Raw genomic sequence first — 27,923 nt, forward strand, 5'->3', positions numbered from 1 at the left:
CTGCTATGTGGAGTCAAATGTCAACAAGTTTTGTTACCTCCCTTTAATATCCTTGTCATTTAGGTGATTATATATGGGTTTCTTTGGATGCTGCCCGTTGGTAATATGGTTTGGAATTCAAGTTTATTAATGCAAAGAAGTGTGAAAAGGGATGAACCTTTGAGAAGTTAGGTTCCCCCTATGTTTCAGCATTCTGTGTGATTTTAAATGAATAACAAAACCTTAAAATATGGAAGCAATGAAATGTCTTGGCAGGAAACCACAGAGATTTTGGACTCTGAATTGCTGCCAGTGCCAGGTGTGCCAATGCAGGGACCACTTTTATTCCTTGAAACTAAACCTTTCCCAGTGGCACTTCGATATCGTTGTGTGAGACCTGACTGTCCTTTGACAATAACTATTGAGGCAAAGGAGAATTCTGGAAGATACTGTGTTGAATGCCAGTAGTGTGCAGTCACTGTGAACTCACGTAAACAATTTTCATTTTCACAGTCACTGTCAAAAGCAATTCAGAGTCTGATGCTACTATTATTTAAGTATAGGAAAGGTAAAATCATTCCTTTTATATGGAATATGAAAAAAAAACAAAAAACACAAAAAACTAACACATTAAGATTGCCTGTAGATTGCTTCCAAATTGTTTGTGGTTATAACAGCACAAAAGTATATTTTCCAGGAAGCTAATTTATAAACTCTGGGGAGTAGGGTAGGTTATGTCCTACTCTGAATCTGCAGCCCTCCCCTGGTTCCATTCTAGAAACTCTGTGGTTCTGCAGTAAAACAGATGAATATGGTTAGCTGTTAGTGACTAGTGTTAAATGCTGAATATAATGACTTCAAACATGAAGATGTGATAGGGTCAGCATCTTGTTTATAAATTGAGGGTTTTGGTGTTAGCAGTTTGCTTCATGTTTTGTGGAAGTGGAGGATAATAGTACTTGTGTGTGCATACTTTATGTTTTGCAGATTTTTTATCATATAAAAAACTGAAGTTGTATGTTTTTTGATTACCTATGCTTTGAATACCTCCAGATAATGAATGCCAACATACTTTTTTTTTTTTTTTTTTTTTTTTTTTTTCAGTCACCCAGCATGGGCACCCTGATGGGGGTGTATTTACCATGCATGCAGAATATCTTTGGGGTTATTCTCTTCCTTCGGCTGACATGGATGGTAGGAATGGCCGGAGTTCTCCAGTCCTTCCTGATTGTATTACTTTGCTGCTGTTGTGTAAGTATATAGCTAAAATAACACCTGTTACATAACACCTTTGAAACTAGTGAGAATCTTGGAGAGGCTGCATTGTAGCTGCATGTGTAATGAACAGCCACGTTTTTGTAGGCATGTGACTTTTTTTTCAAATTCGTGTTTGATCGTATTTCTAAACTGGCAAACCATTTCTAGTGTAGATACAGTCAGAAAAATGGTGTTCGTTCAGCAAAAGGCTGTTTTATGTGTCCATCTTAGGTCACGGCTGCCTGGTTTGCTGGACAAGCCTTTGTTGGAATTTCAGCTCTGCAGAGGGAGTGACACCTGCACTCTTTTATCATGCCTTGTCTGCAGACAGACATTGTTTGACCTGATAAAGCAGCCATCTCTCAGGCAAAAGTCTCAACAGCTTGATTAAATTCCTGCTCCCCTTGTTTTCTTTCAGATAATGACCTGTCAGGGCAGAATAAATAGAAATACTGTATTGTTTGTTCCCTGGCAGGTTTACTCTAACAAGGAATAAGTTACAATTTTAAAAAATGTTGTTGACACCATTGCTTCCATTTTCTTGTTCTCACAGACCATGTTGACAACCATATCAATGAGTGCTATTGCCACAAATGGCGTTGTTCCAGGTAAGTGTAGTTAGCAAACTACTACTAAAATATGGTTTTAATCCAGAGAAACTTGTTTAAGCCAGGTTACAAAGCCTGAATTCATATCTAGTATTTCATTTTAATATCATTTAGGCTAAATACTATATATTTTTTTGGTTTTACTTACCACCTTACTAACAAAAAGATGCTTTAATTTAAGCCCTAGAAAAGCAGATACACACTGTAGTTTTGGTACATTCTTTTTGTGATTGTTTAAAAATACATAACAACCAACAAATGACAATTTTACCCTCTCTTTTCTTGTTTCATAGCTGGTGGCTCCTATTTCATGATATCCAGGTCATTAGGCCCAGAGTTTGGTGGAGCTGTAGGGCTGTGCTTTTATTTGGGAACAACATTTGCAGGAGCAATGTATATCCTTGGTGCCATTGAGATTTTATTGGTGAGTAATACTGGGGCAGCCGTGCTTTTAAGGCAACTGGTAAATAGAAATACTGCAGTATTCCTGTCCCGTATTCATATGCACGTTCACATGTCAGACCAGAAGGTCTCCAGTTCTGTAGTGCTAGTGTTGCACTTTAAGAGTTACATGCTCTGTGGGTATCTAGAATGCAAATTCTCATGGAAATGTGGACAGAAGCATGACTTAATCAAATATATGTGCTCATCGTTGATAAAGTTGTCTGAGTTGTACTACTGAAATAGAATGAGCTGTTACCCTTTGACTTTTCCTATAAACTGAAGGTTCCTGGTGAAATTGGAGAGTGATTTGCATTTCTTGTATAGGGACAAGATCACTACAGTAGTGTAGACAGAGTTGTGGTTCTGTGCTCCTTCAGCTTGCTTTCTTCTTATTTCAGACATATATTGTGCCACAAGCAGCAATTTTTTATCCATCCGGTGCCCATGATGCATCCAGTGCTATGCTAAACAACATGAGGGTGTATGGAACTGTATTCCTCATCTTAATGGCAGTGGTGGTCTTTGTAGGTGTGAAATATGTTAACAAATTTGCTTCCCTCTTCTTGGCCTGCGTAGTAATATCTATACTGTCCATTTACGCTGGAGCTATCAAGTCCATCTTCGATCCACCTGAATTTCCGTGAGTAGTATTTCTGGACTGGGGTGGGGTGGGGGTATAGCTTTGACTACAGATTTGGAAGATGGGATTCAATAGAAGTTACTTAAAACTTGTGCCTAATATGTTGTCAAAGCTCTTCTTTTTTTGTGTGTCTGAATTATTTCAGATTTTTTAGCTGTATATAGTAGCACTGATAGCCTTCTGCCTGCAGAGCTCATGGAATAGAGACTCCTTGGGTGAAAACAAATGCATTGTCACATTCTTTAACTGCTTCAGTAGAGCAAAGTCTCGTGAGTGTACCAGATTGATGGAGGCTGACATTCCTCTGCTTCCCACAAAGACGATCCATTTAGCCTACGGCTGCTGAGTTACTTTTGAGCAAGGATTGGGCTGGGTTATTTATGCAGCCCTTCTCAGCAGAAAGCAGCGTGGCAGCTCTGTTTTGTGCAGGCCAGTCAGACGTGATGTGCTGCCTTCGTGGCTGGAAACTAGTGGTGTGATGCTGCTGCTCCCTGAGAAACAGAGCATCTCTCAGGAATGTGGGAGGTGTGATGGGGCCGTGCTGGAGCCCCAGTGGAACTTCCCCTTGGTTTGAAGGCAGATTAGTCTACTGTATGAGTAGCTCTGCTCTGAACACAGCGCACGCTCCTTGGCATGTTAAACGTGTAATAAGGTTTCTTAAACTCAGCTGGAGCAGCGGTTACGTGGATACACGTGTTGTACCAAAAATGCAAACGATATTTCCTGATACTGCTGACAAGAAAAGAATGGAATGGAAATAGAGGAGTTGAGTCTGCGTAATTATTCACATTTCAAAATGTTGTGACCATAAATAAGCAGTCACAACCCACAAGTGCTCCCTTTAGATATTTAGGGCCCAATGATTATAATATTTTACAACAGCAGCAGGTTTACGGCAGTAAAAATAAGAGTGTCGTTACCTCCCCCTCATTATCTCTTCTATTGTTCTTGAATGTTCCCTATCTTTCTTCCTTGTGGTGTGCTCCTTTCTCTTTTGCTTCAGTAATCAGATATTGTACTTATTTTTAATACTGGAGGAGAAGGCTTCTCTGAAGTTACAATTCACAGGCTTACCAATCCTAAAGGAATGGCCCTATCTCTTTCATTTTCCTGGCTTTACAGCTTGTTGAGGCCTGTGAATCAATGTAACTTATTAAAATGTCTGAAAATAATAAACTTTTTTATTTTTAAGTCCCCTTTTGGGCATTTCCTGGCAGTAGGAGGAGAGGCTGAATGAACTTTTCAGTGGCAGCAAGCTGTAATGTTGCATCACCCTCTCTGTGGAACCATCTTTGGAGATGCAGGTTAAAAATCTCCACTGCTGGGATAAAGCTGTGTTTGTGGAGAGGTGAATCACATCAGGAACTGGATGATTTCAGCAGTGATGCATAGTATCTTCTGACAAGAAGAAACTTTGTTTATTGGGACTGAATTGCATGTTTCTAATTCTGAAGCTAAAAGCTATCAGGGATTATTTAAGTGCTTCTGTACAGAAACTGGTGTAATGCTTTTCTAAATATTTTTAGATCTGTGAAATATTTTCCATTCTTATAGTTTTATTTAACTGGAAACTAAAATATTGCTTAATACTTCACTTCCTTTGTTTAAGGTAAATTTACCACTGACATCAAAATCTTTGAATCACTCTTATGTAGCTTGCTATACCTCTCCCAGAATCAGTGAAAAAGTAGCTTTATATTTCTGACTTCCAAGCAAAACAGATGCCTAGTTTCCATCGTGCTACCACCACCTTTCTGAAGTTGAGAGTTAATGTAGCAGACTAAAGCCACTTGAAGCTTCCATGATAGGAAAGGCAGCTGATGGGGAAAGATGTATTTCATTTTCCGGGTGCCATGCAATTATACTGCTTTTTACATTTCCCTTCCAGGATTTGCATGTTGGGCAACAGGACTTTGATAAGAGATCAGTTTGATGTTTGTGCCAAAACCATAGTTAAGGATAACATTACCGTGGCTTCTAAGCTTTGGGAGAACTTCTGCCACAATACAAACTTAACCACTGAGAACTGTGATGAATATTTCCTACTAAACAATGTCTCCGAGATAGCAGGAATTCCTGGAGCTGCTAGTGGTATTTTAAAAGGTATGGATTTTTTTTTTTTCCCTTAAAGAGGAGGCATCCAGAGCAGTTGAAACAGTTCCCTGGTGGATCGGAAAGAAAAATGGAAAAAATAATATTATGGCAAAGAACATTATCTTCAATAAAGAAACCAAAGGCTTATAATCCTTAAAAGAGCAGATGACACATAGCTCTTGATATACAGTACTTGTGTGCTGTAAAACTAAATTTGCCTTGCACATCTCATAATTTCAGTCAAAAGTCAACTATAATTAGAGCTATACTAATGTGAGTAAATTGTTACAATTTTTCAAAACTCTTTGTAGCTATGACTCTCCAGTTTAGACAGGTTAAAACTATGTCCTGAAGGATTAAGAACACTTGTCTAAAAATTAGTTTAGCTCTTTTGTCCAGTCCTGTAAATAATACAATTGAAAAGTGTTCATTATTGAAATGAACTCTGGACAACAGATGTTGTGTGTAGGTGCTGAGTGCCTGTTTGCACAGGAACTGGTAATCTAATTACTAAAGTGGACTTAGCATTTATTAGTGCAATTTCAAATCCCAACCATCTAATTTTATAATTCTTCCACTGTCTAAAGGACAATTGCTTTTCTCTCAGTTCCTCAAAAAGAAAAGTTTATGTCCAAAAATCTAGTTAATGTTGCTGCTTTGGATTCTCAGGAGTGTGTGGATATCACAGTTAATTAAAAATACTCAGAGTAATTCTGGGGGTTAAAATAGATATAAAGTTAAAAGAACGTTACATTTTATAATTTTAAAGGAGAGAAAGTGCCTAGACCTCTGTAGATCATTCACATATATTTATTTTTGGTACAGATTCCCTTGAAAGCATGAAACAGAAACTTTGTCATGTAACCTGCATGTCTTAATTTGTGTTGATCACCAAATTTCATGAATTGCATTTTTAATCATCAGTTTAGACTCATTATAATGAGAAGTTTGAACCAAAATAATGCTTTTCTTTTCTGGGATGTTTGAAGACAATTTATGGAGCAATTATTTGGAGAAGGGAGAGATACTGGAGAAAGAACATCACCCATCTGTTGATGCAACAGGCCAGAAGAACAACCTTCATCTATATGTGCTTTCGGATATATCTACTTCATTCATGGTGCTGGTTGGCATCTTCTTCCCGTCAGTGACCGGTGAGAATACTGGGAAAAGAGGAGAGGGCATCTTGGGTTTCTGAGGTTTCTTCACTCCCTTGATCTTGCATCCAAAATTTATTTTCAGGCATCATGGCTGGTTCAAATAGATCAGGGGACCTAAAAGATGCACAAAAATCCATTCCTGTTGGAACAATTCTCGCTATTGTCACCACATCACTTGTCTGTATCCTTTTAAAATTCATGGAGTCCTACTGTGTTATAGTTGACTCACTTGAATGATTGTGTGTTTGATTTGTGGGACTGCTTTCGGGTGACTAAATTATTGTGAGTATGATTGGTTAACAAAACCAAAAAGGAAAGCACTTCTTGGGCTGAAAGCATCTGAATTGATATCCTGTTGTTTTCCAATAAAATCTGGGTGTGCAGGTTTTCAGGCTGGTTGAATATGGGTATATATCTAGCTTAGGATGTTGTGGACTGTTAAGTTTAGGGAAAGCTTTAAACACAGATCACAAATTTTAAGTCCTTAAAAAAGTATTTTTAGCTTAAATGACAAGAAGGAGCGTATGCTTTCTTGAACATTTTAAGGCAAGACAAACCAGACTTACACTAGATGCTTAGCACACACCCCCAGCTGGCATGTGTAGAAGTGTTACAAACACTCGGTAGCGAGCTCCATGTAGCTATGAATGACTTGCCATTTCCAGCCTGTTTCCACTGAGACTGGAGCACCTAATTTGCAAAATATGAGGATGTTCCAGATCGTATCAGATTTCCAGGTGCTGAGTGTGTACTCGCAGGAAAAACCTTTGTCACAGTTGAAGATGGCAGGTTAAACTCTTGAGGGCTTAGGACCACAGAAGCTCTGCTTAGAAAAGTCTTTTTTTAATCTCCTCCCTCCTGCTAGAGGGATGTCTTCAGCTTCAGGTAGCCATTGAGATCCTAAACAGCCAATTATGAAGGGGTTTTCTGAAGAAAATGAACAAAAAACCCACCCCTCCAAAAACAACCAAACAACAAACAAAAAACATATTATGAGCAAGACCTAAAAATAAATAAATAAATAAATAAATAAATAAATAAAGAGCTTTCTGAATAAATCCCACCCAAAAGTCAGCTGGCTCAGAAGGTGCCTCTTCTGGAACTTTTGCTGTTTGGAACCTGTGTTTTTTTTTTTTTTTTTTTGCCAAACCTTGCAAAGCTGCCAGTCAGAATCCCAGCTCACTTGTCTCAGCTTCTTAGGAGCGCAGGCGTTTCCAGATGTTACTTGGAACTGACTCCGTACCATAAAAACTGTTCCCTCTGCATGTAATACTTATTAAAACAGGTTACAGATGTAACCCCTGACTTTAGTGTTATAATATTTATAGCTCAAAACTTTTTTCATGAGCGATAACGTTATACATAGCTATTAATACGCCACCCAGTGGAAGGCTCACACCATAATTTTAAGGAGCAATCCGTTTTTCCCCTTTTATTATTCCTTTTATTTCATAATTACATTTTGGAATTGGAGGGTAGAGCTTAGAATTTAAACAATCAAACTAAAATCACAAGATCAAAACCTTTACTGGAATGCCAGAACTAAGAAACTTGAATTATTTTATATTCCCTGATGCAGAAATAGTACAGTTTAATAATAAACCAAATATTCAAAGATACATTGGTGATGTGAATGCTGTCAGACTGGAAAATGAGAAAGTGCAAGGTAATAGTTAGCTGTACATTCAAAATAACTTCAAAGGAAGTGGTTTACATGTAAACATCAATTTGATCTGCTACTGTAGAACAGAAATTGGTATTGAAATCTTTCCTACTTCTCTCCTTCTCTTGTATTTGAAGGTATCTCCTCTACTGTAACATTTAAAGCAATCTTAGTTTAAAAAATCAAAGCTTAGAATAATAACTGTTTGTCACTAACAGTAGAAGGTATATATGAGCAGTGAGGTATTAATTTACTCATCAGCTTTGCCATGTGTTTTTGAAGATGCTGCAGTGCAAATGCTGTAGGACAGAGGCAGAGATTGAACTTTTCACAATACTTCTTGTTTTTATCTGCCATGCTTAAATAAATACTACTTCCTTAGCATACTCTGTACTCAAGACTTCAGTTGTGTATTATTATTTGGAGCCTGCATAGAAGGTGTAGTCCTGAGAGATAAGTAAGTAACCATTAAGTTTTCCTGCTTCAATGCTCTACTTTCTTTTTCTTTTCTTTTTTCTTTTATTTTTTCCTTTACTTTTGGATGCCTTTCAATCTGTAGGAGTGTCTGATACTGGTTTGTGTTGGGTGTTTTAAACATTAAAACTTTGATTTTTTTTTAAAGAACTGTGTAATTCCAGATGAAAGTATGGAATCATAATTCTGATAATAAAACAAGAATTTTATTAAAAAAATGGTAGAAAACATTTCAAATGGCTTAAATCAGGTTGCAGACACTTCCTACGTGTGTATTAGAAGTAACTAAGATCGTTTACAAATTCCTGTATTTCCTATTGTAGAGAATATTTAATAGTATTTAAATGACAGCTTAAAATTGACCAAGAAAATCAAATATGAGTATCAAAATACTTTTTAAAACATGAATGTCTTGTTCCTCTCTGCAGGTACGGCGACGCAGTGAACAAGAACTTAGTGGTGGGCACCCTTTCATGGCCCTCGCCGTGGGTCATTGTGATAGGATCCTTCTTCTCTACCTGTGGAGCAGGTTTACAGAGCCTTACTGGAGCCCCCCGGCTGCTGCAGGCAATAGCAAAGGACAACATTATTCCTTTCCTCTGGGTTTGTACATTTTCTATTTTTTTAATAAAAGGCATTCTGTACGTAGTTACTAACTAACCAGTTACTTGACTTTATGCTCTTGGAAATTAGATCTATTTATTATTAGATCCATTAGATCTCCTTAGCTTGCCCAGTGTTGAAGTGAAGGTCTATATTTTTTTTTAAGTGCTTTGTTTTCATTTGTTAAAAACTAGGAATATTTTTGAAGGATTTTGAATAAACATATTTGGTAATTTTATGAAGAAATCTAACATCTAATTCAGTGAAGTAGAGAAAGCCATTAGAATTTTCTCCTTGTTCAAGAAGAAAATACATAGGAAAGTTACTATTATCTAAATGGATTTATTTTTTCTTTTCATTTTAACTTTGAGATACTTAGAAGATATGTTTAATATCTAATGATAAAAGCTGAAAATGTTTATGTTTCTTCAGGTTTTTGGCCATGGCAAAGCAAATGGTGAACCAACATGGGCTCTTCTGTTAACAGCATTAATTGCTGAGCTGGGAATCCTTATTGCCTCCCTTGACATGGTGGCTCCAATTCTCTCAATGTAAGGAACAGGGTGGATGCTATAAAAACAAATGAACAAAACCCCCAAAATATGCTTTTTAGTTTTACTATCTTGATTGATTTAATTGTCTTTTTTTTTTTTTTTTTAATTTTCTGAGTTCCACTTTTATTGTTTCTGTGAATTCTCTGACCTGTGGCTCTATATATAAATCCATTTGTTTCTGCTTTGGAATATTCTCTGAATAAAAAGGTTTTTGGTATGGGTAGACTGCTACTTCATGCAGGAAAATATTATTTTTAACACAGAATGATGTAAAAGATATGGTTGATGTTGCAGATGCACCTAGCTTGATCCAATTAAAAGTTCTAACTACTTTATACTGATATTTCAGACTAACGAAAATTAATGGGTAGGCACACATAATATTTTGACTAAATAATTATTGTAATTATAATCTGTAAATGTGTATGCTAAAAAGTTTGTTTGTTTGTTCCTGCAGGTTTTTCTTGATGTGCTACCTCTTTGTTAATCTAGCATGTGCAGTACAAACACTTCTCAGAACTCCAAACTGGCGGCCCCGATTTAAATACTATCACTGGTAAGCAAAAGGCCAGCATGTTCAGTGCCTCGTCTGTGATCTGCAGCATGTGTTTGGGGAGAGCCCTCTCCATGAAGGCTGTGAACATGTCTTGCTTCTCTGGATATTGGTTCTAGACAAGGAGACATCAGTGTAATATTCTTAGTGGGCCAGACACAAATATTTAATGGGATGAGAGTTTTATTCCTACAACAGGATACTAAAACTGTGGAGTACGAGGGAGATTTAATGGAAATATTATTTTGCCAGTTCACAATAGACAATTTTGCCAGTTCACAATAGACAACTTCAAAGAAAAAAGAACAAGAGAATAATTGAAGTTACTTACTTAATTGCTTTTCTGCACTACTACTCACTAATATCTTTGCTTTTTCTTTCAGGGCTCTCTCATTTTTAGGCATGAGTATTTGCCTGGCACTGATGTTCATTTCATCTTGGTATTATGCTTTGGTAGCTATGCTTATTGCAGGCATGATTTACAAGTACATTGAATATCAAGGGTAAGTATTAAATGAACAGAAGAGCGTAGGAAGGAGATTGGATCTATTATTTATGAATTATCTCCAGCCTTTACGACAATTAGTGAAGGAATGGACACTCTCCAGAGATCTGAATTAGAAGGTTTCCCTTAGCAATACTTTTTTTATTTTCTTCTCTCATTGTTTTATTGCGTCACTGCTAAACAAAAGCCCCTGAAATCTCAGGGACATGCTTTTTTAAGCCCCTGAACGTGTTTGGTGAAATTTGTGAATTACAGGAAGCAGAAACCCTGGTTATGGTCTTTTATTTCTGTTATCACACACAATTACCTCAGGCCCAGAACACCTGAAGGCCGCCATCTTATTTCAGTTTATTTGACACAAAGGTCTGTCTAGAACAGGCATTGAAAAGCTGATTATGCAGGTTAGGTTGCCTGAGATGGTTAATATGTGATGGAGTTTGGCTGTGGTATGGCTGTATAACCTGATTTTAACAAATGATGTATTAAAATTCCTTATTCCAAGTTTGATTATGCTTGGGAAACCTCTGGAGCAGAGTGTTGATTACAAATTAAATCCAGGAAGGTGGTGGTGTCTTATAGATTTGACTGAAATATTTGCATTTTGCTTCTGTGATATGTATCACATACATATATGTACCTGATACATGTGCATGTGACACATGCTGTATCAATCCATGAAGAATGGATTGAGAGCAGCCCTGAGGAGAAGGACCTGGGGGTGTTGGTTGATGAGAAGCTCGACATGAGCCAGCAAAGTGCACCTGCAGCCCAGAAAGCCACCCTTGTCCTGGGCTGCACCAAAAGCAGCATGGCAGCAGGATGAGGGAAGGGGTGGTCCCCCTCTGCTCTGCTCTTGTGAGACCCCACCTGGAGCCCTGCTATCAGCTCTGGGGTTTGAGCACCAGAAGGACAGGGACCTATTAGAATGAGCCCAGAACAGGGCCACAAAGATGATCAAGGGGCTGGGGCCCCTCTCCTATGAGGAGAGGCTGAGGGAGTTGGGGTTGTTCAGCCTGGAGAATAAAAGGCCCTGGGGAAACCTTACAGCAGCCTTCTAGTACCTAAAGGGGACCTACAGGAAAGCTGGGGAGGGACTCTGTCACGGAGCGCAGTGATAGGACAAGGGGAAATGGCTTGAAACTAGAAGAGGGTAGATTTAGATCAGATATTAGAAAGAAATTCTTTACTCTGAGGGTGTTAAGGCACTGAACAGGCTGCCCAGAGAAGCTGTGGATTCCCCATTCCTGGAGGTGTTCAGGGCCAGGCTGGATGGGGCTTTGGGCAGCCTGGGCTGGTGGGAGGTGTTCCTGCCCATGGCAGGGGGCTGGAACTTGGATGATCCTTTAAATGCTCGTAAATAATTTAAATGCTCATAAAACTGAATGATGGCTAAATGATGTCCTTCACAGTGCAGAGAAGGAATGGGGTGATGGTATCCGGGGTCTTTCGCTCAGCGCGGCAAGATACGCCTTACTCAGACTGGAGGAGGGCCCTCCGCACACAAAGAACTGGAGGTACTCATTTTAGACTAGTAACGTGCCCTGTTGTGTTTATCTTCTTACATGTAAAGTTTTAACGGGATTCCAAACAGATTTTGGGAATCTGTGCTTGAATCTAAATGCCAAGAAAATAAATAAATGCAATACATTGATATCATAATATAATATCAAATATATATATAAATGTAAAATCATAAGTGGAAATTGGGGAAACTGTAAAGATGGCTGAGAGCAGAGGGCCGTTGTAATTTGCACTGGGGGCATGAAGAAGTCGCTGCTATCATTCTAGACTTAAAAACTGGAAGAATAACCTACATTTCTCCCTCTGGCTTTGTGTCAAGCCAGATTACAGAATCCTCCTCACAGTTATGCATTGCAAAATTCTTGTTAGGCTCTGAACAAGAGGACAAGCATCTACCTTAAGAATTCTATAAATCTTTTGGAACTTGCTTAACCATAGCTTGAGAGAGAAAGAGAAAATAGTGTAGCAGATGTGTAATGATATCTTAAGGGACGGAGAGCAAGTGGGATCTATGTTTAGGTAAAAGCATTCATGTTTCCCAATGTTTTGGCTCAAGACGGATCTGCAGGGACAGGCTTACTCTTCTGAACACAGCATGTGCTCTACTTGTGCCTAACAGAGCCTTGAAAAATCAACCATGTAATAAAACACTAATGCAAGTCTCTTAAGCTGAGTACATGAATGGGTTTTATGACTGTCAAAACAATACAGCAGAACAATTCCCTCAGTGCTTCAAATCAAGAGAAAGAAAATATTAATTAAAACCCTCCAAATGTAGGAGATATAGAAAGAGTGTACTGTATCAGGGCTAATATTCAAGCACAATTAAAGTATTGAAAGAAACAGTTTTTTAGAAGTGCTTTTGCAAAGCATTAATACAAAAATGCATTCCCTTTTTATTTTATCCAGGCCTCAGTTGCTGGTGCTTCTGAAACTTGATGAAGATTTGCATGTGAAATACCCTAGATTGTTAACATTTGCATCCCAGCTGAAAGCTGGCAAAGGTTTAACTATCATAGGATCAGTGATCCAAGGGAATTTCTTGGAAACTTATGGAGAAGCCCAGGCTGCTGAACAGGTCAGTGCTTTAAACCAATTCCTAAAGGAAAGAGAGGAGTCAGTGGGCAGGTAATGTAAAAGTTTAATAAACTTTTGGAGAAAGGCGTATCAGTAAGACTTCCATGAAATACAGTACTAGTTGAGTAGTACTACTTTTGTTTGGTAAAGAGCTTGCAAAAGTTTCAGCTGCCAGTTGTAGCTTTGAGAACATAAGATAAATGCTTGCAACCTATAGAAAAAGCCTCTTCATTTATAAGAAATAATAAAAAAGCATAAAGCTCTTCATTTATAAGAAATAATTGCTGTGGGAGTTTATACATGCTGACTAATGGAGGGAAGGCGACTATTTAGTTTCTGAACACACCAAGGAACATTTCAGTGACTTTAAATTGTTAAAAATTTAGCAAATGTGCTGTGTTCTTTTCATCGCTGTATGGTGGTAATTTTATCACAAAAAGCGTTAAAGGGTAGTCTTGAAAATTTGCTAATAAATCATTTCATCTTCCTTAATGTGTAAAACATGACGTCATAGCCCTGCTTACATCTGTGCAGCATCTGCCCATCGTTGTTGTTTTCCCTGAAGGGTTTTTGTGCAGGAACACGGTTACAAAGGAAAAACTAATTCATAGGCCTGTGGTTGAGCGAGTTTATTTTTTAAACAAATAAAGGGCCTGGTATTCTTGTGTGGGGTGTTAGTGGTTTTTGAGTGGGGGTTTAGTGCTCATATTTGTAAGTTGAATATAATAACACAGCAAGTTACATAGATACCTGAATCTGGAAATCCAAGGGAAGCTAATTAAGTGTATTTAGTAAGTCGGTTGTTTTAAAATTAGAGAATGGAAAGTGAGATAGGAACACAGATATCACTAACTGCTACAATTTTTGTGTGTAAGAGATTATTACACAAACAAAAAAGCTATCTTTCTATCTTAGAAATAATTATATTTGGAAGGGAACCTTATGTGTTTTCAGCAGATATTATATACAATGAGTGTATGCTCTCTCTGCTGTTTTATTAAGGAAAGCAGATGAGCAGAATCTGCTCATCCACTTTGCCTTGCAATGTATTGTACATGTGGACATACGCACCAAGATTTTACACTGTAATCAAATGACAGACCAAGACATAGAGTTTCTCTTTGTTGTGAGGTTTTTCCTTGTCTGTCTTCCAGACTATTAAAAATATGATGGACATTGAGAAGGTGAAAGGATTCTGTCAGGTAGTTGTAGCCAATAAAGTTCGAGAAGGAATAGCCCACTTGATCCAGTCCTGTGGGCTAGGTGGCATGAAACATAACACGGTGGTTTTGGGATGGCCGTATGGCTGGAGGCAAAGTGAAGATCCAAGGTCATGGAAGACATTTATAGGTGAGTTTCGAAGGTTCTGTGTGATCAAACATTGTGCACCAAGATGTTTATTACATACACAGTACGCACTGGGGGTTTCAGCAGAATTCTTGTGAAACTGGTTTTATTTTTATAATTTTTTGTTTCTACTATTGATCATGGATTTATTCTTGAGCTGATGGAGCTAAGTCTTAGAAAATAAGTGCAATCTTATAGATTTACATTCCAGTGCTGGGGTTGTGGATTGTTTTTTTTTTTTTTTTTTGATTTGTTTTAAATAAATGTGATAATCTGAAGTCTTTAGAATTGCATTACAAACGGAGTGAGTACAGCAGTTGAGGCAAAGTTTGTGAGGGAAATAAAATCTCGTGTGAGACCAGCTGATACAGTTGAGGAGAAAGGGGAAAAAATATAGCTATGCTTTCAGGCAAAGCAATAAGCAAATTTCCTGTAGATGATTTCTCACAATACATTTGAAATACGTTTGAAATATCACTTGTAGCTAGGAGGCCCATGAAAGATCTCCAAAGATTAATTTAGCAGCTAAAGTTCATCTTTCTAATGAATGCTTAAAAATTACAGAGTTCAAGGGTACTGTTCTTGTGGCAAACTATAATTTCTTTCCTAGATAATCTCTGTCCTTTCATAGCTGCTAATCTATCCATTTTAACTGCTGGAGCTAACACTGTCCTGCTATATCCCTGTTGTTGCCCTGTCATCTCGGATGGTTCAACTACTTAACACAGTAAAATTAGAACAAAGCAGATGCTTCCTCCTTGCACTTAGCTTTGAGGATTGCAGCTCTTATTTCAGACATGAAACAGGGCTTGTGTTCCTGTAAGTTTGTTTGATTCTAGCTGCATCGTTTGGCCTGACCTGTCCGTACAAGTCTTTCTGTACTTCTTTTCTGTTTAAGTGGTGACTTTTACAGTTTGCTGACGTTTGCCTAGTGAGTAACTTTTAAACCGTAGATCACTCTTGCAGAATCAGAGTTAACTGTTTGTTCTTCCCCCATCTGGCAGGTACTGTTCGTTGCACAACTGCAGCCCATCTGGCTCTACTGGTTCCCAAAAATGTGTCTTTCTACCCCAGCAACCATGAGCGTTACAATGAAGGCAACATTGATGTGTGGTGGATTGTACATGACGGGGGCATGTTGATGCTTCTTCCTTTTCTACTCAAACAGCACAAAGTAAGGAGCTAGAGAGACTTTGTTACCAACCACTTTGTTGTGCATTAGTGTAAAGAAAAAAGGCTCAGGAGCAGAGCTTGTGCTGATTTAAAAAAAAAAAAAAAAAAAAAAAAAAAGCAGTTATATCGGTAGTTTTCTGTTTCATATAGCAAAGTGTTACTGGTTCAAAGGTTCTGAGAATTTATGTTCCCTCCCTCCAGGTTTGGAGAAAATGCAAAATGAGAATTTTTACTGTGGCTCAGATGGATGATAACAGCATCCAGATGAAGAAGGACTTGGCTACTTTCCTTTATCAACTCCGAATAGAGGCAGAGGTAGAAGTGGTAGAAATGGTAAGAAATTTGAGCCCATTTTTCACTTTGAGGGAAAAACGGTGGTGTTTGATTATGACTTGATTAAAAGAGCAAAACGTATTTCTTATCTCCACAGCACAATAGTGATATCTCAGCATATACTTACGAGAGAACTCTTATGATGGAGCAGAGATCTCAGATGCTGAGGCAAATGAGGCTGACAAAAACAGAGAGGGAACGGGAGGTATGTCATTTGTGGCTGATTATTATGGGCTGCTGAGCTGGATGACACAAAGTTCCTTCCTGGTGGTGTTTTATATAGCTGCTTCTAAATTTAAGACCTGTGCTCTAAAGCTATAAGGAAATTCTTCTAGTGTAGCTTTTTGTTTCCCAAAATTGCATATAGTCATTGAATAGCCTGGCTGCACTTGCAAACCCATGCTAGAAATCATTTGGTTTTGGGGAAAACAATGGCAGTGCATATAAGCTGCAGAAACAACTTGTATGTTCTACTTTGCAGTGTAAATGATACTCAGTGACATGAGGATGTAAGTCTCAACCCTGTTTTAACTTTGGTTTTGCTTTCTATGGGATGTCCGGGGTTTGTCTCGATTTATAGAGTATCCTGTTTTCCTACTGAAGATTTCGTTCTAGTTTGGACTATGAGCCTGCACCTTTCATAGCCAAGCTGTCTTATTTTTGTGCATGCATTTGTTCGACTTTTTTATCATCAATTTTGAGTCAGACATCCATTGTTTCAGACCACATCACAATGTGACATGGAGTCTTTTTCTCGTTTTTTCTTGTATATATGCAGACCTAGGCCTCTGTTAGTCCAAATTCTGCATGGCTCACACTCACCTAAACAGTTTAAAGTCAGGTTGGTATGTAAGGTTATTAGCTAGGGCAGATGCTTGACATCTGAGCTGTCCTAGACACTAAATTGACTGTACAGAATAAAGGATACAACAGAACAAAAAGTTTTTTGTTGCTTAAAAGAACCCCAGATGGCAAAATAAACTAAGTTCACCTTGTTGTTCGCATGTCCTCTAGGCTCAGCTGGTAAAAGACAGACATTCAATAGCACGACTGGAAAGCTTGTACTCAGATGAAGAAGATGAGGGGGACCCAGTTCCTGAGAACATTCAGATGACCTGGACAAAAGAGAAATGTGATGCTGAGAAGCGGAACCGAGGCAGTGCTGTGGGAAGCTTTAGAGATCTCATCAGCATTAAGCCGTGAGTCTTGTCAGAGTCAACAGTTTGCACCTCCTGACAATCAAGTTGTGCTTTGCATTTCTTGTCTTGTCCCTCCTAAAGGTTGGTTAGACTTGTGCAATAAGCACTCAGATCAGACTACTGAAAAGACAGCAGTTAGCCTCCTGAGAAATCTCTAACCGATTAAATGTGGCACACATGCCTCACTATTTTACTTGGTATAGTTGAGTTCTAAACTGGAGATGTTAAAGCCTATTATAACTTTCTTCCTGCCTCCCAAATACATCAAGATACACAATTTAAAAAATGGATTAATAATTCCACTGATCTAATCACAGTTAATAGAAGACCAGTAATTTCACTGATCAAATCACAATTAATAAAAGACCGATAATTTTGCTGATCTAATGTGGAGTGTGGATGTTAAATGCAGCAAGGAAGAGGCTGTGGAGATGGTGATGAATGACTGTGAATAGAAGATATGTTTGATTAAACCTCTCTAAGATGGATTTGCTTCTGAAGGAGCACTGACATATAACAACAGCCTAAATATTGCCAAGTGTGCACCCTTTAGAGCTGGACATAAAGCTCTATTTGTGGCTTTGAATAAAAATGTGTGAATGTCCTGTGACCTCTCTGATGTATTGCATCTTACATAAGAGTTCACTTGGCCAGCTTTGCACACTTGGCAAAGTTACAGATTTTTCTTCCCAAAAAAACAGTGACAATTTGAATCGGCTTTAGGATGAATCATATATAGTTCATATACTGTAGAAATTCTGCTGAAATTGGTGTTAACTACCTGTACTTTTTCCTCTTCCATGCTTTCAGAGAATGGGAAAACTTGTAAGTTTGTTATTTAACATAGAAGTGCCTTAAGATGGTTGAGAGGGAAGACTTCATTTTCTCAACTAAAAAGCAGGAAAACCATATGTAATTATTGAAGAAAAGAAAAGGAGTTAGAGTTGAGCAGTCTTAGTGGTTTTAAAGGGAATAGGATTAGCCACTTAAGATGAGTATCATTATAAATAGCGTGTAACAAACCACAAGTTATCCTGACAAATCATGAAAGAAAACAGTTACAGGTCTGAGCCTATTTTTTTAAGTAGAGAATGACATAAGATATGGGAAACATTACTCATTTAGAGAAGCTCTCATTCCACAACACTGCTATGATGTTATTTCTGGCAGTTTCTGGACACTAACAAACAGTTTCTCATAGCCTACGACTTCAAATGACTGGGGAGATGCCAAGTTTAAATGTCACTTTAGAGAACACCAAACCTTTAGTTTTCAGTTACTTTTCCAAAATTGTACATAGTTAATAACAGTACATTGTCTCTGGTGCTGGTTTCTTCCTTACTTCCTGTAAACATAATTTGGCACGTCTCCTTGTTGTCCCTGGCTTTCTGAAACTGATGTGGTAAAGACAGAGGGTGTCCTTGCTCTAAATTAAATAACATGGAATAACAGAGAGGTAATTCAAAGTGGATAAATTGTGTTGTTAGTATAACAAACATTAATTGTACCATTGCATCTTCTGTTCTCTGTGTATATAAAATATGTAAAATATATATTTGCAAACCTAAGTATTTGGAAGAGCAGCAAGGTTACTAAAAGCTTTAACTCATAACATGTAAAACTGCATCAGAAAAACTGCATATTCATCTTCCATTTGTTTCTACTAATACCTTGTTTTAATGTATTAAATTGAAGAAAAAAAGTGGAGAATACTCAAAGCTGCAAATCTATTCTCCCTTTAAGTCTATTTCTGTTCTGCTTTCCTTTTACAGTACCAAAATAATGGTTGATTTCCTTTAGGAAGGAAACATTCCCAGGCTCAGAATCCTCAAAAAGATACTTTTCAGTTCTGTTGCTACATGAATTGATGTTATGTGATGATATATTCTGAAAAATTAATCCTGTACCTACATTAACCTGGATTCTTAAAGAATAGAGGCTTGTGAGATCATGCTGCATCTGTAATGTTCTCTCTCATAACTTTTGAATCACGTGGCTGCTCTAATTAGAAGGCACAACTGAAATTTTAAAGATCATAAGTTTATCTTGCAAACAGCCAGGCACAAAGGTTGATTAGTGTCCCAGTGAAGAAGAGGTTAAAATTGATGGTAAGCATCAGTAAAGCACCACAAGCAGGCAGGCATCCAGCCACTTGTAGCCTATAAATCTGTAGGAAGCCAGGCTTTCTCTGGAGATGTCAACTGCTGTGCAACACAAAGACAAATCCACTCACGGAGTGTGTGGATAGAATGAGGGGCTGCCAGCCTCCTGCTGGGCTTTGATGGGTCTCTGAGTTTTGTGGTACTGAGCCATGAGAGCTCTGTCTGTGCCCCCCATGGGAGTGAGGGCATCTGGAGAGGGCTGCCAGAAGTGAAGACGGCAGTCTCAAATGTCCTTGGGCAAAGGTGTTTTTAACTTCTGATGAAAGACTGTAAATCATCTTTATAGAATGTGCTTGTAAAGAGCAGCGTAACACCAACAGCTGGAGACCTGACTCCAGGGATCTTAAAACCAATGGGCTGGCGGAACCTGAAGATCTCTGTGAAATCTTTCTAATACCTTCAAAATTGTTTGAAAAAAATACTGTGTGCTAATGCTTAACAGGGTTTTTAGGAGACTTGGGGTATGCTTTTAAGGACTTCTTAATCTCAGTTTTCAGGGTTGTGTTTCTAACAGTACGTCTGAATGTGCTTTCTCCGCAGGAACCAATCTAACGTTCGAAGAATGCACACAGCGGTGAAGCTCAATGAAGTTATTGTTAATAGATCTCACGATGCCAGACTCGTTCTCCTCAATATGCCTGGTCCTCCAAAGAATACCGATGGTGATGAAAACTGTATCCTTTCAGGCTTGAAGTTGCTTTGCCACAAGTGGTGTCAGGCCATCACATGTGACAAGGTTTCTACTGAGTGGAGAATCCTCGCCTGTGGCTGCTATATAATGATTGCTTAAAATTTGCCACTGGTTGCTCTGGAAGCCTTGAAATCAGTCCTGTCTAAATTCTTTCTTAATTTAATTTACCAACTCCTTGCAAAGTTTCACTTTGGCAAAAATGGCATAATTCGTTTGTGATTATTTTGCCATTACAATGGTTTGACAACATGTAACGTGGTTGAGGGCAGAAGCAAAAAGGCCAACTCTGAAAGGCGTATGGACAATGTTATCCTGCGTGCAGGGTTAGTTAAAGGCTGGGCATCTGCTTGTGGGGATGAAGTCCATGACACTGACTTGGAAGTTAATTCTCAGTAGTGGAAGTAGGCAGTGTTTAAGGAGGCATCACTGCAGTCCGTGCTCTGGGTAGGGCAGTGTCTGAACTTGAGTGAGCTTGAAGAAAATTTACGAAGCTTGTTTTTATCCATTGGATTCCTCTCCTACTCTGCCTCGCCCTCCCCAAACCCCAGAATTTATTCAGAACTAAGTAGTAGGTACAAGATTTTGGGGTAGTATGTTCTTTGTATTGTCTCCCCGATGCCTTTGTGATGAAAGCAGTTCATATTGAAAAAGAGCAATATTTCTGAAAATACATTAGACTAGAGTTCATCTATGGCTCATGCTGAACCATGCACTAACACAACTTGCTGTACTGCTGACATGCACAAAAAAGTAGGTTTTGTAACCGCATCTGAGTCAGTCTAAAAGCACTGATTCCTCTTTTACATAGTCAGAGGCAAAAAAGGGGGGAAAACTGAGTCCTCTAGGGATTTTCTTAAGTGTATCTTTCTGTTAGTAACATTAAATTCTGTATATAAAATAATTGGTTTGATGCATTTATAAACAACTGTCATTAGTCCTATGCAACGGCCACCATCTGTATCTGTTTAGAAAGATAAATACAGATATGTCAAATTTTCAAGGAATACAGTTTAAACTCAGCTCTCATTTGGCATTTCCCAGTGAGACATTTCACAACACAAGCATGTAGAAATGCATTCAGCCACAAGTAGCATATGCTAACAGTTGGAAAAATTCCATTTCCCTAAGTCTTTCAAAATTTGCATGTAGGAAAGTTCCTCTTGTCTTGGGTTGTAATAAGTACAAACTAGGGGGATTGTTCAGAGATCGCTTTTTTCATTGCCTACAGCATTACAAATCCAAGGTTTTACTACAATTCTGTAAGGGGGAGCTAATCACTGTATTCTGGTTTTGACATTTCTTTGTCCTTGACTTTACTGAAACAGACATGGAGTTTCTTGAAGTCCTGACTGAGGGTCTGGAGAGAGTATTACTTGTCAGAGGAGGTGGCCGAGAAGTCATCACAATTTACTCCTGATTTAGTATAAGTTTCTAATGCTGGCCTACATTTACCTTCTTGGTGATAACGGACATTCCAGTTTTAAATGGAGAAGAAAAAAAAGGTTTTTTGCCTAACTTTCTCCTCATCCAGTCCTGATCATTGTCTTTCCATTTGCAACATACATATCTTTTGGGATTGCAGTATTGTTACACCATCCAATTAGCAACATAAATTAATTGTGAAGCTGCCACATTATTCAGTTTCTGCTTTGGTACTCCAGCATTTGTGCATGTAGTTTTACCATTAAACCTTTTTTTAGACAACACTGCTATATGCAGTATTTTTAGTAACTGTATGTAAAGTTAGGACATGAAAGCCAGTTACTGTAAAAAGATTTAAAAAGCTTTTTATATTAGGTTTGGGGGGATAGAATTACATTATATAGCAGCTAGTTTCTGCTGAAGTTCAGCTATAAAGCATTTTCTAAGAGCACACTAAATTGTAAGAGAGTACTGAAAAAGCTTTTGTTTTTCTGGGTTTATTTCCAGAACTAAACTCTCAGTATTGGATAAGAATTTATACTTTTAATACATTTATTGATAGAGATTTAAATAAATTATGTTGATACAGTTGAAATTATGTATGTAGCTTGCTACAAATTGTGTTGCTTCTGAGACTTGAGGTTCTGTGAGGCCAGATCCCTATTTATTTTTGTATTTATTTGTCAGAAATATTGGGTATGCAGATGCAGGCTGCTTAGGAGTACAGAGATCTCACAATAAATTTGGAATGATCAATGGATTGAAGGACCAGTCCTGTGCAGTTCTTCCATGCTTTAAATTTCTTGCAGACCATCCATCAAAGTACATTGAGCATGTTGGAGTCCCGTGTGTAGAGCCAGGCGCTATGCTGCACGCACAGCGATGGGATTGCACTTACGCAAGTACAGGGGACCTGCTGCTTCATTCTATGCTTTGTGTCCTTAGAGGAAAAAGAAGAAAAGATGACCCTTATTAACCAATAAGTCTCTGGATTTTGTCAAGCCCATCGAGTTGTACTTTATGTACAGAACATTCGTATTTTTTCAATAAAACGTTGCATACACTTTGAACCTATTCTCTGTTCTGTGTGCTGTAGTGAATTCCTTAGGAATCCTGTATTTTTCCTCATCTTGCAGAATTACTGTGGTCTGATTTCAGTGCATCTGCACAGGTGCATCCAGTATGTGCGGGGAACGTGGTGCAGAGGTGTGATGTGCTGAGCACAAGTAGGGCACTGTGGAGTTGCCAGCTTCGTCTCAAAAGCCCAGTGCTGTGCTAACGTGAGTAAAGGCTCCTGGGGTTGGAGTTACTGCCATGTACTAGCTGAATACAACTCCATGCCTGTGGACTACAAAACAAACAAGCTGGTACCCCCTCAAGATTTCTAGCTGTCTGGAAAAGCAGTAATAATAAAGGACAGTTGTGAGCTATCCTCTATTGGAAGGATTTAGTAGTATGGTAAGAAAAGGTGGGGATTGACACGTTTCCCTGACCCACGTGATCCTGCTAGTTGGTATGCTAGTTCTGTCAGCTCTGTCATGATAATCTGCCTGGTTGGTTCCTTTGACTACAGCAGGGCCAACTGTAAGACAGAAATCTGAAAAACTAGACAGACTTCTGTCTTGAATAAGAACATTACAAAAAAAATGTTTTTATAAGAGTGTTATAGTTGAGGCCTAAGTTTGGTCTCTTTGAAGAACAGGACATACCTGAAGGCAGGATGGTATTAGTACATACAAGACCCCTTCAAGAGTACTGCCAGGAAACAACACTAGGGTGTGCTCTGCTGGATGATGATTATTACTACAGAATCATCTAGGTTAGAAGAGACCTCCAAGATCACCCACTCCAATCTCTGACCTAACACTAGCAAGGCCTCCACTAAACCATATCCCTAAGCTCTACATCTAAATGTCTTTTAAAGACCTCCAGGGATCGTGACTCAACCAATTCCCTGGGCAGCCCAAAGAAGAACAGTCTTTGCATTGACCAAGTTTTGAAAATGAAAATTCATTTCACTCACATTTTAAAGACAATGGAAAGCATTAATAAATAAAAAAGAAAAAAGCTCTTGTTTGTAAATAGTAGGCTACTTGTAAAGAGATCATTTTTACATTTTCAGATGACTGATTAACAGTAAGTGTACAGCAACCATGACAGCACTTATTTGCAATTATTCTATAGAAATAATAGGTTACAAAATCATTTTTTCTAAATCATTTTTTCTCTTTCATGGATCAAATTGTGAGATATTAACTATTTTCTTTCACTAAATGTGATCTTATAAACATGCTGAGAAACATATACCCTTACTCCTTATGAAATGTGCATTTGGATGATGACTCCATCTCATAAAGGGATTTCAGTGCCACCTGCTGCCTGACCTAAGTAACCTGTTTGTAGCTTTAGTATGTTTTTAACATGATTGAACGTCCTTACAGATACATTAGGTGGGGTTTTCTGATTTTGTTCTATGCAATATGGATACAAAATAATTCAGCAGTGTATGGGTACTAAGGATTTAGGAGGCTCCAATTATATAAGGTATCTTTATATTCAGTGGGTTCAAAATAAGTTCCTCTGACATGCAGTTTACATCAAAGTGCAGAGTCAGAGATTGCATGTTGGTGAAAACTGGAAGTAGCATGGAAGAAGCTGAGAGAAACAGAGCGCTGAGCTTCTGTAAGGTCATCTTCCCTTCCCGTCCCTGCTCTTGAATGCTTTTTTTGTTAGGAGATGAGAACGTTGCTATTAAAATACAGCCAGGTTAAGCTGATACAAACTGCCTGTATACAGAAGCATATATACCTAAAAACTCCATGGCATAATTTTTTAATAATTAGGAACGCTAAAAAAAAAAACAAAAACGTACTGTAGAACAAATAAGGTACTTTTTGCTTGCTTTAGCCTTCACCTTCAGAAAACTAGCAAGCAAAAAAAACTTGCAATCAAAAGACGGTTTTACTTTCTGTGTGGACCTGTAATGTTACTCTCCTTGTGCAGCACCTTAGCCTTCATAGCACTAAAATGTTCTAATTTTTTTTCTCTCTAGACACTAAAATCCACAAGAGGGCACCAGGGCGCCTCATTTGGTGGTTCCCTGGGCTTGAAGAAATGCCACAGCAGTTACCCAGATTATTTGTAAATTGATGTTGAGTGGTAATTTCTCATGTTATTCATTTAAACGGAACATCTCTGAATTCTTGATGCACTGATAGGAAATGAAATGTGATAAATTAAAATATTTCAATTTAAACAATACATCCTCCTCCCCTGCCCCGTTTCTCATTTTCTCATCTGCGTCATCCATAATAATGTTTGCTTCTTCAGTAGTTCCCCTGGGACAGAAAAAACTGCCTCATGCTGTGCTCTAGAGTTCAAAAGTTCTCATTCTGTTCTGGAGTAATTATCCCCTTACATCGCTGCTGGCCCAGGTTTGCAGGCAGATCCTGCCAATACCAAGCCTGTTTTCCCCCTGGGAGAGGCACCACATCATCCTGGCTTTGCCATATCAGACAGCAGCACTCAGAACTACGGTGCAGTCTAGCAGATGATGGATTTTTGAAGAAAATTTCCCTTAATGGTCACATGCTACGTTGCAAACTCTGGCAGCTCTTTGAAGAGAATGCCCCCCGCCTATGGGAAACCAGCAATAGTTGGCAACTTCTGTCCAAAGTTATCTCATTGCCCTGAGAACTATGAAGGCAGACCTCTCGCTGTTGGGAAAAGCGTCAGAGCATGTCTCCTTCTCCAGCAGGGGAAGAAGTTTGTCCCCCAGGCAGTTGCTGCCTGGCAGGCTTGGCACTCATTTCTTCTATCAGTTCCTGCAGCAAGCCTGTCCTGGTGCTTCAGGAAGGGCTGGAGAGCCAGCGTGCTTCCTGTGCGTGACAGGGTGAAGTTGGGCTGAGAAACGTGTGCTAGGGTGAGCAACCAGGACAATTTCAGAAATAAGGGGAAGCTGGCTAATGCTGAGTGGTGATGAGAAGTGCCCCTAACTTACCTCTGCGTGGTGTGTCGGAGGCTCTCTCATTTCCCTATCCCATCCTGTAGAACACCCAAGGCAGTCAGTACCTGATGAGGTCTGAGGCACTACAGCTTGTAATGATTTCTACTATTCCCTGGCAATGCCAATAATATCGACAGCCTTACTGAAAATAGGTGGCGGGATGTTTCCATTGCCCACAGAAATGGCATCACTAACAGGTTAATAGCAAAGTCAGGCAGAGGTCTTGAACTTGTAGAGGTCTGACAGTGAGGCTATGATGCTGAAAGCAATGCAATAGGGAGAGGGAAAGATTATGCTGTAGAAATCTCCTGGGTTCATGGGATCCATTATTAAAGAATTGTACTATGTTACCAAAGAAAGTGTTTTTTACAGAACTGCTAGAAGAAGAAAATACCAGCTGGACCACCAATCTTCTAGGTGAAGGTAGTCAGAACCTATCACAGGGTATTCTGTGTTAGCTGCAAAAGAGAGATGAAAGCAACAAACTACCATTTTGATGCATAAATATTCAGTGCTTGGATAGTATTAATCTGTTTCCTTTCATCAAACCCAGGAGGTGCCTGTTGTTTCTGCTGTCAGATACACATGCAACCCTGTAAGTATTGCTCAGTGTTGCTCTTAGCTCAAATCTAGGGAATTTCATGAAAGGTTTTTAATTGCCATAACTCGCCACTGCTGCTGGAGGGAGCCTTGCCTGTTCTCTTCTTCTTGTTTTTCTGTCTTCTCCCTCTGCCTCTTTTTATGCATCCATCCAGCCACGTAGCAATGGGATGGGACCATGTCTGTGGGACCAGCAGTGATGTTCTGCACATTTAAACTTCTCGTTAAATTGCAGTGTTGGATGTGAGATGAAAGTTAATTGTCTGGCAAAGTCAGTCTTCATAAAATGATTCTTTTTAAGAAACCCCACAGTAGACAATTCACCATATTTGTTCCCTGCCAGCTCCAAGCTGGGAGGTGTCCTCTTGCTGTAGTTTCTTCCACTGCCAATAAAATACTGCTGCTAGCAGAACACAGTATCGTCCATCCCCTCCAGATGTACAGTCAGCTCCGAGGTTCAAATACAGTAAGGTACTGGAGGGATCTGAAGGATGGGTGTCGGTGTAGGGAACGTACTGCTACACAGCTGGCAGGCTTCTTTGTATTTTTGTAAGGGCTGGGCTGTCCTTGGCACTTCTGCAGGAGGTCAAGGCAGTGAATCTGAGTGAAGGCGAGTTCTTCCTTCCAACCAGACCACTGATGTTTCAAAAAGTGTTACCTTAGAAAAGCTCTTCCCTCCAGCAAACTGAAATGTAAGAGCTGAGGTGAGGCTCTCCCAACAAATACTTGTTGCCGTATGACTTAATACAAGAGGATCCGTGTCTATTATACGGACTGCAGCTTACATCCAGCTGTTGTACATACCGTTTTCAACGCTAAGATGTGCAGACCCTCTCTGACAGCATAGTCCTCTCCCTTGTTTATCAATGAGCAAAACCATCAGCCAGCAGACCATGGGGTGCTTTGCAAAAGCTGCCTGCTTTGCATAGTGACATATATAGGATTTTCTTGTTATATATCTGAAACAATTCCCTAAGTGTAACAGTAAATTTCATTCTGCTTTTAAATGTATGGGTATGATTAAATACCTTGATCCGCTTTCCATTAGACTTAAAAAAAATAATGAATACATTGCTGAGGTTTAAAAAAAATTGCCACAAAAACATTAACTATCTAAATGAGATATGTAAATTATCCCCATCAAAATAAGCTGGCTACAATCAGGAACAAATGTATTTTTAGTTGGTTCCTTTCATGTCCTTCACCAGCGTCCATACAAGCTGTTCCCACAATATAACTCTTTGTGGCTTATCTGCTCTTTTCTCTTTCAAGAACAAGTACAATTAGCTTCCTCAGAGGCCAGCTGTGCTGGAGTGAAGCATTGCGCTGTTTGTTGTTTATAGACTTTAAACTAGCACAACTCCCACCTCGTCAGAATGGCTTCAGCTCTGGTTTTCATAAAAGTGTGCTTGGCTGGGCTCTCTTCTTTACCATTTGCTACAACTTGCTTGCATTTATGGAGATATTTCTCACCTCAGAAGAGTTTATTGAAGTGGTCAGCCATGCCAGCCAACTAAAATGAACAGACTGAAAATGAAAAGCAGATGAACTTTACATTTTCTCCTGCTTCCACCCTGTCTCTTAGGTGGATTCAGTTCAGCTCTTATGCCCTGTTTTTAAACACACTTAAGCTAAAGCTGTGCAGCGTCCTGCAGTGACCACAGCTTAGCAGTAAAGTTGTCTCCAGAGTGCTGCATGGTTAATACAATGTATTTTTTTTCTTAGATTTTGAAAAACATCTCTTTTTAAACAGGCATGTTTTACTCCTCGCGCCTGGGGACAGAACACACCCTTCATCTACTTTTTTCTGCCTGATAGCTGTTATGTCAGTAATGAATGGAAACTGGCATAAAACGCA

The 27,923-nt window shown here is 38.9% G+C and overlaps 1 protein-coding gene across 2 annotated transcripts in view; it reads left to right on the top strand.

Moving 5' to 3' along the window:
- The window catches only part of SLC12A4 (solute carrier family 12 member 4), a gene marked incomplete at its 5' end in the record, with an annotated part of 49,775 nt that extends 27,249 nt beyond the window's left edge, over positions 1 to 22,526 (top strand). For both annotated transcript variants that reach the window (XM_084294690.1, XM_084294691.1), the window contains 21 exons: positions 1,084 to 1,230; positions 1,790 to 1,844; positions 2,138 to 2,268; positions 2,687 to 2,928; positions 4,817 to 5,031; positions 6,012 to 6,176; positions 6,265 to 6,363; positions 8,245 to 8,302; positions 8,748 to 8,922; positions 9,355 to 9,473; positions 9,934 to 10,032; positions 10,413 to 10,532; positions 11,944 to 12,048; positions 12,965 to 13,133; positions 14,287 to 14,482; positions 15,484 to 15,653; positions 15,854 to 15,985; positions 16,083 to 16,190; positions 17,000 to 17,184; positions 19,887 to 20,020; positions 21,363 to 22,526. In XM_084294690.1, coding sequence (XP_084150816.1) covers positions 1,084 to 1,230; positions 1,790 to 1,844; positions 2,138 to 2,268; positions 2,687 to 2,928; positions 4,817 to 5,031; positions 6,012 to 6,176; positions 6,265 to 6,363; positions 8,245 to 8,302; positions 8,748 to 8,922; positions 9,355 to 9,473; positions 9,934 to 10,032; positions 10,413 to 10,532; positions 11,944 to 12,048; positions 12,965 to 13,133; positions 14,287 to 14,482; positions 15,484 to 15,653; positions 15,854 to 15,985; positions 16,083 to 16,190; positions 17,000 to 17,184; positions 19,887 to 20,020; positions 21,363 to 21,454 — 2,916 coding nt within the window. In that variant the 3' untranslated portion in view covers positions 21,455 to 22,526. The remainder of the gene's footprint in view (positions 1 to 1,083; positions 1,231 to 1,789; positions 1,845 to 2,137; positions 2,269 to 2,686; positions 2,929 to 4,816; positions 5,032 to 6,011; positions 6,177 to 6,264; positions 6,364 to 8,244; positions 8,303 to 8,747; positions 8,923 to 9,354; positions 9,474 to 9,933; positions 10,033 to 10,412; positions 10,533 to 11,943; positions 12,049 to 12,964; positions 13,134 to 14,286; positions 14,483 to 15,483; positions 15,654 to 15,853; positions 15,986 to 16,082; positions 16,191 to 16,999; positions 17,185 to 19,886; positions 20,021 to 21,362) is intronic.
- Between the last annotated feature and the right edge of the window lie 5,397 nt (positions 22,527 to 27,923).

The sequence above is a fragment of the Netta rufina genome (genome assembly GCF_964035555.1).
Source record: "Netta rufina genome assembly, chromosome: 13".
In the NCBI taxonomy this organism is placed as follows: Eukaryota; Metazoa; Chordata; class Aves; order Anseriformes; family Anatidae; genus Netta; species Netta rufina.